A 12942-nucleotide genomic window follows, 5' to 3' on the forward strand; every position below is an offset into this window, starting at 1 on the left:
AGAAGCGCCAGGACCAGGTATCTGGCCCCTCGGAAGGGCTGACCGAGGAAAGGCCGCATGGGGGTTCAGCGGACAGTGGTTGTGACATAATGACCGAGATCATCCTCCAAAATTCGACGCTGAATCCAGCATGTTAACCTCTAGCGATAGGCTCCACAAAACTCTTTTGTGGAAACTCACTTGCTGCAGGTTCATACGTCGTTCATGCCATGGCACCAGTAGTAGATCATGACTCGTTTGTGATCTTCCTTTGGAATTTCGTACTTGAACCTTCTACTTTTGAATATTAGCATGGAGTTCGGCTGCAGGTTTAGAGTGGTCGCCTTGGCCGTCTTGTTCAACGCAGACATGCGCATTTGACAGGGGCTTCGCAGGATGTAGATGAAGGTAAAAGTCCTGCCATTGTCTCGTTCCGGTTCGACGTCGTTGTCCGCATGATCCCTGAAGAACGAGCCAGCCTTGTACATGTCAACAAACAAATTATTATTGATCTAGAGTATAACAGTCATTTTTCTTTCGGAGTGTGTGTCTGGAGTGTGTGCTTGGGGGAGTGTGTGCCTGGGGGAGTGTGTGCCTGGGGAGTGTGTGCCTGGGGGAGTGTGTGGCTGTACGGTAAGTTTCGCCTGTGTCTTTTGGTTCATTTCGAAGGGTAATGAAGTGAGTTTGAGGGAGAGCGCCGACATTCCTTTGAGCACGGCTGGGATTTCTGCAGCGTTGATCCAGAGGGCAAAATCTGTTCTGCAGGGGTCAGGTGAGAAAGGTGTTTGGTCTTCGAAGAGTGAGTGCATGTCTAGCCACTCGACGTCTTCGGCAATGAGGTCATGGATGGGCACGGTTTCCATGGCTGGTGCTTTGTCTTTTCTGAGTTGCCTTTTGGGACGCGAGACCAAAGGATGGTCTTCACAGTTCATCCAATTGGTCACAATGGTCCAACCTCGGTCCATAAGTTCGGCCATGTTATCTGCCGGTACGGAGTTGAGTTCTCTGTAGTGCGACTTCGGGAACATTATTTTGTAAGATTGTGGGTAAGCCAAACGACCGCCATCTTTTACCGTCATTTGCTCCGAGCGTGTGCGTAACTTCTTCACCTTCTGAACAATCACTTGCTCAATTGCCAACTTCAAACAAAACCCCTGCAACGCCGCCTTCTCCTTCGTTGATGCCACCTGACGTTTCTCTGTAGCCTTCTCAAACAATGAACTCGCACTCTCCGCAACCAAGCCCATGTGATCGGCAATAAAGAACCTCCGACTACACATCCGCTGTAACTCCTCCCCTAACGTGTCATCTTTCAATTTCTTGTAACAATACGGCGTCAACGTGTTTCGAATCTCACCAGTCTTCACATGACCGCAACATTCTTCCGATTTTCTCTCACCTCCTAACTTTTCGCCTATCGACTTTCCCGCGACCGACGATTCGTGACTGTGCGAACACGTGTTTATCTCGATCAGACACTCCGTTCCCGTGCCCTTCCTCAACTTCTGCTCCAGCTGTTTCGCCGTGCGCAAATCCATCACCGACACACACACTTCCCAAAACTTGTTAACCACCTCTTCCGGCCATTCAACCACATCATGTGCTTGTGCTAATGAGCTTGTGGATTCGCTCACAGTAGCCATAAAATCGTGGGCTAAAAATGAATGAGTCTTCGTCCGTGAGGGAACGGAAGTTCTTGCTAGTGGAGAGTTGTTTGAAAGCTGCCTTCCTGGAATGGCTGATCCAACCCGACACCGAGAGCACGATCCTGGACATTATACAGAACGTTCGAGAACACTCCTCTTCGCCCGCCGTGACTCTGGATGCACCCACACCGCCACCGGCCATTGCGCACAACCTGCCCGAGGCGATTCCCGGCTCAGAAAGCCCGCAAGGGCGAGGCATTGATGGGAGAGGCATTGATGGGAGAGGCATTGATGGGAGAGGCGTGGACGGGAGAGGCGTGGATGGGAGAAGTGTGGATGGGAGAAGTGTGGAGGTTGAAGGGAACGGTCGGGAGGGAAAGAGCTGCGGACAGGACGATGTCCCAGCCTCGTGGAGGACAGACGACAGTCGGATGGCTTTCTACCACAGGGACACTGACCGGTCAGCCGGCGACTTGTCAGCGGACCAAGACTTAGCAATGACGCCAGTGGGATCTGGTCTGAGCCCGGAAAACGCGGCAGCCAACCACGCAACATATGATCAGTCCAGTCCTGCTCTAAGAGAGGCGCCGGGAACCGGCGACGAGGAACAGCTCCGAGAAAAACTGCACCGGGATGAGCGATTCCGAGAGGAGCAGGAGCGGATGCAGGGCCTGAGTCAGTCGGCCGCGGAAGCCGAGTCTGTGGGACTGCTCCCGGGCGCGGCCTCGAGCTTCGCCTCGGCCAGCCTGGGTTCGAGCAGTTTCGGCTCGGCCACTGAAGGATCCTCTGTCCAGGGTTCTTTGGCCACAACGTCCTCGGTCCAGGGGTCCTTAGCCCCAGGGTCCTCGGTCCAAGGGTCCGGGTCATTGGTACAAGGGTCTGTGGTGCGAGGAGGCACTTCAACATTATACAATTCATTGACCGACAGCCAGTGGCCCGTGGCCGAAAGTGTGGGCGAGAGCCTGGGCGCAGTCGAGAACCTTGGTACCGTCTCGGTGACGGAACCGGTGGCAGAGTTTCACGACGTGGCGGAGTCGCCCGCACAGTTGCGTTTTGCCAGCGATGTACAGGACGAAGGAATGGGACAGGCGGAGTCCTCGGAGCCGGCTGGGGCGAAGGTGGGAGAGTTTTACACAGTGCCTTCATTCCGGCAACATATGAAGGAGGGGCTAACGACACGGTCACGCGAGATGCTGGACCGCATATTCGGGGCCTCACTCGAGGACGCCACTTTGGATTTTGTGACCTTCGAGCAAACGGTCGTGAGCCAGGTTTGGGGATTGAGTAACTACATGTCGTGTTGTTTGTACTCCATGATCAAAGGCATCAGCCTGACGGAGATCAGCGAGACGGTGCACGCAATTACGGCGGCCGTGGACGTCCATGTGGCCTCGGGCTACCTAGTGCGCCGTTCCGAACTCGAGAAGTTTTGGGTTGAAAACCAACTCTCACTCTCCGAAGGTTATGTCTGGAACCTCTTCGCCGTCATCCGGGCCGCAAGCCGTAAGTCCCGACCCGATGGGTCTGGTCAGGCCGTCACGGACGTCACGGACGAGGGTGGCAGCCAAGGGCAGGTCAGTCAGACCGAGGACGGCGCAGGAGGCAGCGGCGCAGGAGGTAGCGTTGAGAAATCAAATAGTGTGTCGAAGAGTGCGTCATTGCTGAGTTACTTTGAGGACGAGGAGGTGGTCAACATCAAGGACTTTTACCCTTTCTTGTGTGAATTGGTCTTGCGGCATAAACCGGTTGAGTTTCTGAGGACGTACACGGAGTTCCAGAAGCGGTTGTGCGACACGACCTCGTATAAACTGGCGTTCGATTTATGGGGGAGTGTGGATGGTGACATCACGTATACACGATTCGGCGCGTCGTGTTTGGCTGACACTTGGTATTATATTTCATCTTCACAGCATGAGATGTCCCAAGTGCGCGATTTCTTCAGCTATGAACAGTTCTACGTAGTCTACTGTTTGTTTTACGCACTCGACGCAGACAAAGATGGCACTATCGATCGACAAGACTTGATCAAGTACAACAGCTACGCATATAGCGACCTCGTCATAAATCGAATTACACAAGAGTCAGGTCCCGAGTATTTCGACTCCCATGGACGAATGAATTTCAACGGCTTCCTTAAATTCGTACTCATCGATGAAGACAAAACCACCGACCAAGCCATCGAATACTGGTTCCGCATCGTCGATCTCGACGGCGACGGATACATCCGCCAATATGAAATTGACAACTTCTATCAAGATCAACAAGCCAGACTCACCTCCAGGTCACTTGACGCGCCTTCTGTTGACGTTATCCACTCACAAATGTAACCACTTACACACTGTGGGCAATACACACACTGACTGTGCGCAATGCACACACTCACTGTGCCTGATCCATACAGTCTTCTTATTGCAGCTCTGATATGATTCGGCCGCAGGTACCCTTTGCTATCACTGTCCGAGATATAAAGAAACAGCGTAGACACGCTCCCCTATTCTTTAATTCCCTTCTCAAGTACATATACACACGAGAACACACGAGAACACACGTGTGAGTTACACACAGCATGTTTCGGTAGCATGACTAAATTCGTCTTGTGGGAACATCGAGACCCCTTTATTTCAAAAGCGGAGATTCTAGACTATCCTTTGTATACGTAAGAAACTATACTATTCACATCAGCCAGTCCCTTTCCTTCAGAGACTGGGAACGATGGTGTCGATTAGAGTATGACCGCATCGCAGGTGAGGAAGCCCAGAACGGCGGCGACGCGGCCTCCGGCGGGAGCGACGTGATTTATTAGCGACCGGCGTTCATTCACGGACTCAACGCAGAGTCCTTCAAGGTACCGGTACCGGGTCAACTGCGGCAAGTGGCAACCATTACGAGGTTTCCCGCGTTCCGTCTTCGGCCATTGCGTCGGTGTCAGCCAACCTGGTGATCATACCCCGGGGTCGATCGTCCGCCGGTGGCTGATCAGAGCGCGGTTTTTCAGCCAGTCGATCGAAGATCTATTGGAGCAAATCGTCCGGCGCGATTTCTGGCACTTTTTTTGACGTAAAAAAATGCTTGTGAAATGCGAGTCGAAATCTGCCCGGGTTAAAGCAGTCGCATTCCACCCGAAGCTGCCCTGGGTGCTTGTAGGCCTACACTCGGGACCGATTCATCTTTGGGACTATAAACGAGGCTGCATTCTCCACAAGTACGACCGCTACCCTCCTACCGGAGGTGTCCCCCTCCTACCGAAAATGTCCTCCTCTTACCGAAGATGTCCTCCCCCTATCGGCACCAATGCTAGGTTGTGGCTTTTAGATTTGAGGACCACGTTGGTCCGGTACGTGCTTTACATTTCCACCCGAATCAGCCATTGTTTTGTTCTGCTGGTGATGACCATGATATTCGTGTATGGAATTATAGTACCCATCAGAAGTTGTTTAGTTTAAGTGGGCATCTAGATTATGTGCGTGCGGTAGAGTTCCATTATGAGTATCCATGGATTGTGAGTTGTTCTGATGACCAGACAGTGCGTATTTGGAATTGGCAGAGTCGTCAGTGCCTATCGGTTTTGGCGGGTCATCATCATTTCGTGATGTATGTTCGATTCCATCCAAGTCTTGATTTGATTGCTTCAGCATCAATGGATCAGACTATTCGTGTGTGGGATGTATCTGGACTTAAAGAAAAGACTGTTGCCCGATTGCACTCCCTTAACCCAGGTACAAATGCCAGGAATAGTACGGAGATGTTTCAGCCACAGGACGCGGTGTGTAAGTATATAATCGAAGGGCATGATCGAGGTGTCAACTGGATAGATTTCCACCCACATGTTAATATGTTGGTATCAGGTAGCGATGATCGTATGGTAAAGCTTTGGCGTTTCGATGAGACCCGTTGGTGGGAGGTGGATACGTTCAGAGGACACTTTAATAATGTAAGTGCTGTTAAATTCCACCCCATTTTGGACGTCATTATATCCAACTCGGAAGACCATACCATTCGTATTTGGGACGTTAACCAACGGAAGCTACTTAACTCCGTGCGACGGGAATCAGATCGCTTCTGGGTCCTCGATTGCCAGCAGAACTCTATCGCCGTCGGACACGACAGCGGTATGATCGTATTCAAGCTACAACGGGAACGTCCAGCCGCCGTGCCTTGGATGTCCTCCACCTCAGGATTGGGAGCACTTTGCGCAGATAATAACACTCTCAAACTACTAGACTTGAACGATGAACGTGTGCTCTCCCGCTCCGCTATTCGTCCTGCACGCGATGCACTTAGTGGCCAGCCACATCGCTTAGTCAAAAACCCACTCAACAACACAGACCACCTCCTTGCCGTCCTCTACCCCAGCGAATTCGGCAATGACTTGTTTACTTACGACATTCTAAGACTCCAGGGACCAACCGACAAACTAGGCTTGGCGGATGGTGGTAAGTTAGCGGACGGTGGTAAGCTGGCAGATAGCCTCAAGCTGAACGCTCAGTCGCCGCCATGCAGCGCCTTAGAGTTCTGCGGGCGATCGAAATATGTAACACTCGATAAGACGGGTACCCTCAAACTGCACACTATTGCGATTGGCGGTGCCGATGAGTCCGTGCGCACTGTCGAGTGGCCGTTGGAAGAACAGCCTGAGAAGGTGTTTTATGCTGGCAACAACAAGGTCTTGATCCGTGCGGGAGATTCAGTTTATTTGTTCGATCTGGTGAACAAAAAAGTGCTCAATAAACTGGATCTGGCAATGGCCGGGGCGCACGGTTCTAAGGGCAAGATCCGCTATTGCTGTTGGGACGGGAGCCGCGTGGCACTGATAAGCAAGTTTTATATCTGCATTGCGACTAAGGACCTGGAGCATCTGTATTCGCTGCATGAGCCAGTGCGCATCAAAAGTTGCATCTGGGACCCCGCGGGTGCGCTCCTTTACACGACGGCCAGTCACCTCAAGTACCTGCTTCCCAACGGTGATGGCGGTATTGTGCGTAGTCTGCCCGAGTGCTGCGGTAACACTTATTTGCTAGGCCTTTTGGACCCGGAGCACGCGGCGAATGTGACGAGTGCTGGAACGACCGGCACGGCGACGACTGTGGGTAGCAGCAATGGCAGCAACGGTGTCGCAGGAGGCGAGTGCTGTCGCCTACTGTACCTGGACTATGAGCACAAGGTGAAGGAGATGGATGTGGATGTGCGCGAAGAACGACTTAAGATCGCGGTCCAGCGGCGGCAACTGGATCGGATTGCGGACATTCTCAAATCATCACGTCGCCTGCCCGGCTGGGCTTGGATCAAGTACCTGGAGGCGCACGGTTACCCCGAGGTGGCTTACCATTACGTAACGGATGACAGCACACGGGCCTATCTCGCACTGCAATTCGGCAACCTCGATGCGGCGCTCCAAGCCATGCAAAGCGCGGGCACGTCCACGACGGCAGCGAGCTGGGAGCAGCTGGCACGGGCAGCCGTGGAGAAGGGTCGAGTGGATATTGCAGTCGTGGCCTACCAGAAGGCCCGCAAGTATGCCCAGTTGATTAAACTCCTAAGTCTCTTGGGTGACCTGGAGCGTCTTAAGAAGCTGACGAATGTGGTCAAGGTCATGGGCGATGATAATCTGACTCTCCTGGCTAACCTACACACCACTGATATCCAGGGTCGCGTGGCGTTGCTGCAGAATCTGTGTCCGGAAATGGCATACATGTGTGCGCTTGCACACAATCTGGAGACGGACACACTGAAGGAACAACTGACACCTCAAGTCCGTGACAAATTACAACAAGCCGTCGCCGCACGCAAGGAGAAGACACTTCTAGCCGCACCCATTCCCATTTCCCTCGCCGAATCCGTCAAAACATGGACCCTCAAACCTGATGATACCGCTCCCGCTGCTTTCCACGAGTTGCTAACTAAACCCAAGGCCACTAGCACTCGAGACCAGGAACAACGGGACCAAGACCAGCCGCAAGTAGGTAACGCCTGGGCCGATGAAGATGAAGACTGGTTATCGGATGACGACGAGGACCACTCGGTGGCCGGCGGCGAGCAGACGGGAGAGAATTTAGCATTGGGGGTGGATTCGGATGAACCTGTTGGGGTAGGCAATAGTCTTGGGTTGATTGTGTCACCAACCCAACCGGGTATGTGTATTGCGGATACAGCGCATAGTGTTGGTACCTTGGTCGCGGTTGGACGTTTCGAAGAGGCGTTGTGTGTTCTGCGCGATGAAGTTGGACTTTCCGGCTTGGGCAACTTGCGGGAGCTTTTCAAAATGCAGTTTGTCGCCGCACAGTCCTATCTACCCTCGTTGCCATGCATGGGTGCCATGCCAACACATCTCCTCGACTCAGAGGGCGGGGTAGTTAATCAAACACAGATTCAGGTCCACTGTTTGTACACACCATTCAGCTTCAATCAGGCATACCGCAAGGGCATCGAGGCATTCGGAGCTAGACAACTACCTGAATGCACCACCGCCATGCACGACTGCATACGCCAAGCATGTCTCGTCAGCGTCGATGTCGAACAAGAAGTACCCGATATCGCGACCAAAATTCATAACGCCGCCCAATACCTTCTCGTCATCAAACTACTCAACGAAGCCGAGGCCGCACCCACCGGAACCGACAGGCTACAGAAACTACTCGCGTCCACCACACTACCCGTCAAGGCACCGCACAGATTCATTCTCTTCCGAGAAGCCTGTAAAACCGCCAGGAAACTTGAAAATCACAAGACATGCGCCAACGTAAGTCCGGACCTGAACATGCCGTGTAAAGGAACGGGGTACACAGACCAGGAGTGGTCTCCCACACACACGGAAACATGGGAGTGTATGACACACAGGGAGTGTGTGACACACAGGGAGTGTGTGACACACAGGGAGCGATCACGGACTGGGGCGTGGATTAAAGGCCGTGTGCAACGTTTGATTTGATAGCTAATCCGGAAAATGGCCAAGCTGAATTTGGAAGCATCAGCACCTGAGTTTAGTCACGACATTGGTCGCATGAAGACGAGACTGCTTACCGAGCAGGAGAAACTCGGCACGGACAAGTTCGAGGATTTGGTGATCGAGTGTCGAGTATGCGCTAGCACGCTGGAGCTCCTGAAAGAAGATAACGGAGTACCGTGTGCACTCTGTGGAGCCATCTCTGCGTCGTCATTGGAAGGCTCGACTTGCGGACTATGTCGTGTTGGCCGTGTCAGTTCCAGCCTGCCCGGCCGAAGTTTCATCGCCAGTGCTTGTTGAGATTTGGTCATAGACCTGACTGACTGACCAGAGAATCCAGTGGCTGACCAGAGAATCCAGTGGCTGACCAGAGAATCCAGTGGCCTGATCTGAATGGTCATGTTCTTGGTGGCTGGAGTCATTCGTCGACCTTTTTTTTCCCGGTCATGGTTGTGGTCCCGGCCGGGGGTAGACGAAATATAAATTGAATGAAGAAGGCTGGTGGTCTTTCTAGAGTCCGTACAGCGCAGTCGAAGCCAACTAACCGGTTGCCGGAAGGCAAAGCAGTAAAGAGCGGAACTAAACGGAACAAGCTGGACACGTCCAAAACGGGCACGGGACGACAACCCAGCGAACCACCTCGACGGAAAGACCAGAACGCTGAGCACAAGCCCAAGGGGCCGCAGCTCAAGGGATCTCAGTCCAAGAGGCCGGGATCCCATAACTCACAATCCAAGGGGCAACAGCTTAAGAGGCCGCAGTCTAGGGGACAACAGCTCAAAGGGTCGCAGTCCAAGGGGCCGCAGAACAAAGGGGCAAAGCGCCCTGAGGAGCACATGCCCGAAGGCGTTGACAAGGACTTGGGCAAGATTTTGAAGCAGGTTCAAGCGTCACTGGATGCACAGAAAGTCGCCGCTGCGGTTAAGGGTGGGAAGAAAACTAGGATCAAGGGCAAGGGCAGGTTCGAAGTGTCGGATGCGAAGACGCTGGCTGCTATAAACTCAGTAAGGAAGGACAAGACGAAGAAGGCTCAGCCGCAACCGACAGGAGAGCCCACAACGGTGGCCGCCCGGCAGAAGGTGTTGAGTAGGTCCAAAGTGGAGAGAGAAGGGAACCCTGTGTTCAAGGCGTTATTGCAGGAACACCGCCGAGCAGGAAAGGATGGCGAAGACGAGGTCGTAACCGAGACTTTAGAGGACATCCAGCGACTCATGGAGTCCTTGGGTGACCCGCTTGACCCCCAGAACGACGAGCCCGGTGTTCTGGGTACTGCCACACCTTCGCGCAAAGGCGTTCATGGAGAGGAACAGTATATAGACGAGGACGACGACTTTCCTTCTGACTTCGACGAAACACAACAGAGCACAGCCCAACAGAGCACAGCCCACGGGGGGAATAATGGAGGGGATTCGTCCGCGTAATTCAAGCGCACGTTACCGGTGTGACGCTATAAGGTTGGTCTCTTGGTGAAAAATCTGGACGCCTTTTTGTTGAATAAAGACACCAGAAAATCAGCGGGATGGGGGCTACGGAAATCAATGACGTTAAGAAGCAGTGGCAAGCCACCCACGATCAAGAGATTCAAGCGCGCATGAAACAAGAGGTAGATGAACGAGATGCTATGAAAAAATCTGGAGCAGAGCAATACGAGCAGATCAAAGCACAACTGGTGCGCACCCGCACTGAACTGCACGAGCAAGTAAGCTGTCATCCCCCGTGGTCCCTTAGGGGCGTGGTCCCTTATGCATCACGCCCCGGTGTGTGAACATACTTCCACGGTGTGCAAACCATCCCTTCCGAATTCGTTTAGGCTAGGAAGCAACAAGAGAAGCTGTCTGAGGAAATACAGAGGAACGATGTTTCAGAGTCGGATAACGACCGGGCCACCACCTGGGTGAAGGTTGCGGATATTGTGGACAAGGTTAACTCATTCATGAACGACGCCAGTATTCCTGGAACAAATGATCAGGAGTACATGAACAAGTTACTGCAAGCGAAGGTGAAAGCTCAGGAAGTTTGAGCTCATGGCGGATACCTCAGAAGGCTGTCAAACAGACGGCTGTCAAACAGACGGCTGTCAAACAGACGGCTGTCAAACAGAAGGCTGTCAAACAGAAGGCTGTCAAACAGAAGGCTGTCAAACAGAAGGCTGTCAAACAGAAGGCTGTCAAACAGAAGGCTGTCGTTGTCGATGTCTGTTGTTTTGGGTAGATAGGGCGGTTGAAAAATGGTTTTTATTGTTTCCCATATTTCTGGGTGGCTTGGTCCCAGGTGATGGCATTCTGCATTAACTGCTGTATGAGAGGATAAGCCTCGATGTAGTTGGGTAGCCTGATTTGTTCCATGGAGATGAGTTCGCGGAGAGTGACCGATTGGTCTTTAAGAGTTTCAAAGTCGATGGTAAGAGCGAAGGGTATTCCCAGCTCGTCAGTTCTGGCATATCGCTTGCCTATGGAAGCTCCGCTCGCATCGACCTTGCAGCTTAAGCCGTGTTGCAAACAACCGGATCTAATGTTATCAAGAATAGGAGTAAATGATGGCTGGTTGCTAATGGGTAGAATGGCCACCTTGAATGGCGCAATGAGCGGTGACAGAGCCAAAAATGTTCTTTCGGCATCTCTCTGTCGGTAGGCATGCTCAAATACAGCCTGTATTATTCGGCCAATTCCGAAGGAAGGTTCGATTACATTAGGTATGAATACTTCCTCAGTCACCTTAATATTTTTTTTTGTTATCTCCATATACTTGGATTCGACAGATACCGAGCGACCATCGCCGAGCTGGATGTTGCAGCACCCAGTGTCGGCCAGTTCTTGTTGTTTCTCCAATTTCTCATCGTCCTGAAGGCTTTCTAAAATGGACATGAGTTCGCCCAAATCCTTCTTCATAATTGGACCTAGCGCCTTACGGTTGGCCACCACCTCCAGACGCTCCTCCATGCGCGGCTCAGGCAACTGCCGGGACGCCTGCAGGTCCACCTTGGTTGCTCTGGCGTGCTGTGTTAAATCGAACGCTGACCGGTCGGCAATTCCAACACATTCCACCCACTTGTAGGAGGTTAAGATCTCGGCATCCCAGCAGTCCGAGGCGTAGTGAGCCATCTCCGTCTCCAAGTGCTGACGGAAACGTAAACCTTCTGGATTAATACCGATGGATACCAAAAAGAGATACGTTCGACCCATGAAGTATGCTAACGTCTCGTTGTCAATGATCTTGCTATTCACCGCGTCCACCAGGCTCATCATACGTGGCTTAGGGTCACTTGGACTCAGTTGGCTCTCTCGATCGAACAAAGGCACACGGACGTTTTTGACACTCTCAAACTTGCCGAAAGGAGACTTACACAAAGGATCGCAGAAATACTCAATTTCCGCCATCGGGAATTCACGGACGCGCAACAAACCATTCCGCGGTGCAATCTCGTTACGGAAGCTCGTTCCCACGCATGCTCCTCCAAACGGCATTCTACCATTGTTTTGCTCAAGCAAACGGCGGAAGTTCACGAATATGCCTTGAGCTGTTTCCGGACGCAAGTAGGCTATTCCGGCTCCATCCGTCGTCTGTTTCGGACCGATCCTGGTAGCGAACATTAAGTTGAAGGGATACGGCTTACTCAAATCGTTTCCAACAGGAGACCGAATCTTGTACTCTCGTATCACTGCATCCATTTCCTCTTCAGTCATGCCTTCCAGCTTGGCCAGTATCATGGGAATAGCAGACAACTGTTCACCGGATAATGCAGCGCCTTTTTTGTCATCCCCTTTTTTGCCATCCCCTTTTTTGTAATCCCCTTTTTTGTAATCCGCTTTCTTGGCAACCTTGCCTTCCGCATCGCTCCTGGTTTCAACCCCAGGTGTCGGACACTGAGCATCAGACAGGTACTTACTCAAGCACTCTTCAATGATCTTGTCAGCACGAAAACACTCTTTTGTAACCATGTCCTCACACATAAAGTCCTGAAACCGGTCTACATGACCAGAGGCCTTCAACACCGCATGTGGAGTAAGATTAGGACCACAAATCTCCATCAAATCCTCTTCCAACACAAAATGCCGCCTCCACTGACGCTCGAGTTCATTCTTCACTGCACAACCATTAGGTCCAAAGTCAAACAGACCAGCAGCAGAACCATATATTTCAAATGACGGAGCAATGAAAAATCGCCGTCGAAGTAAGTTATCCAAAGCCCCGCTCTGTTCCGCTAACTTCTCTCCCAACATTCTCAAAATTTTATTCCTTCATTCACCCCAACTACACCCAACAAGTTCTATCCCTCGGTCACAAAAACATATTCCCCCTATTCCATCACGAACTCATCGGGCTCATCACCAGGCCTAACACATTTGCCACTTAGAGGGGGGCTTGACTTAGGGGGGG

The 12942-nt window shown here is 52.1% G+C and overlaps 6 protein-coding genes across 6 annotated transcripts; 4 read left to right on the forward strand and 2 right to left on the reverse strand.

The window, feature by feature from the left end:
• Positions 1–191: 191 nt before the first annotated feature.
• GNI_014830 (hypothetical protein) lies at positions 192–1622 on the reverse strand (the record flags this gene model as incomplete). The annotated part of the gene is made up of 2 exons (XM_011130643.1): positions 192–491; positions 612–1622. The coding sequence occupies 2 exons, from the start codon at positions 1620–1622 to the stop codon at positions 192–194; spliced, it is 1311 nt and encodes a 436-aa protein (XP_011128945.1).
• Positions 1623–2122: 500 nt separating this feature from the next.
• On the forward strand, positions 2123–4428 carry GNI_014840 (EF hand protein; the record flags this gene model as incomplete). Its single annotated transcript, XM_011130644.1, has 4 exons — positions 2123–3948; positions 4041–4139; positions 4204–4281; positions 4326–4428. 4 exons carry the CDS (start codon positions 2123–2125, stop codon positions 4426–4428), a joined length of 2106 nt encoding a protein of 701 aa, XP_011128946.1.
• A 262-nt stretch (positions 4429–4690) lies between these two features.
• On the forward strand, positions 4691–8865 carry GNI_014850 (putative coatomer subunit alpha; the record flags this gene model as incomplete). Its single annotated transcript, XM_011130645.1, has 3 exons — positions 4691–4827; positions 4938–8361; positions 8554–8865. 3 exons carry the CDS (start codon positions 4691–4693, stop codon positions 8863–8865), a joined length of 3873 nt encoding a protein of 1290 aa, XP_011128947.1.
• A 188-nt stretch (positions 8866–9053) lies between these two features.
• Positions 9054–9986, forward strand: GNI_014860 (hypothetical protein; the record flags this gene model as incomplete). Its single annotated transcript, XM_011130646.1, has 1 exon — positions 9054–9986. One exon carries the CDS (start codon positions 9054–9056, stop codon positions 9984–9986), a length of 933 nt encoding a protein of 310 aa, XP_011128948.1.
• Positions 9987–10084: 98 nt separating this feature from the next.
• Positions 10085–10776, forward strand: GNI_014870 (hypothetical protein; the record flags this gene model as incomplete). The annotated part of the gene is made up of 3 exons (XM_011130647.1): positions 10085–10264; positions 10376–10564; positions 10606–10776. The coding sequence occupies 3 exons, from the start codon at positions 10085–10087 to the stop codon at positions 10774–10776; spliced, it is 540 nt and encodes a 179-aa protein (XP_011128949.1).
• A 23-nt stretch (positions 10777–10799) lies between these two features.
• On the reverse strand, positions 10800–12785 carry GNI_014880 (glycyl-tRNA synthetase; the record flags this gene model as incomplete). Its single annotated transcript, XM_011130648.1, has 1 exon — positions 10800–12785. The coding sequence occupies one exon, from the start codon at positions 12783–12785 to the stop codon at positions 10800–10802; it is 1986 nt and encodes a 661-aa protein (XP_011128950.1).
• Positions 12786–12942: the final 157 nt, after the last annotated feature.

Source organism: Gregarina niphandrodes (assembly GCF_000223845.1).
Source record: "Gregarina niphandrodes unplaced genomic scaffold scaffold00002, whole genome shotgun sequence".
Taxonomy (NCBI): domain Eukaryota; phylum Apicomplexa; class Conoidasida; order Eugregarinorida; family Gregarinidae; genus Gregarina; species Gregarina niphandrodes.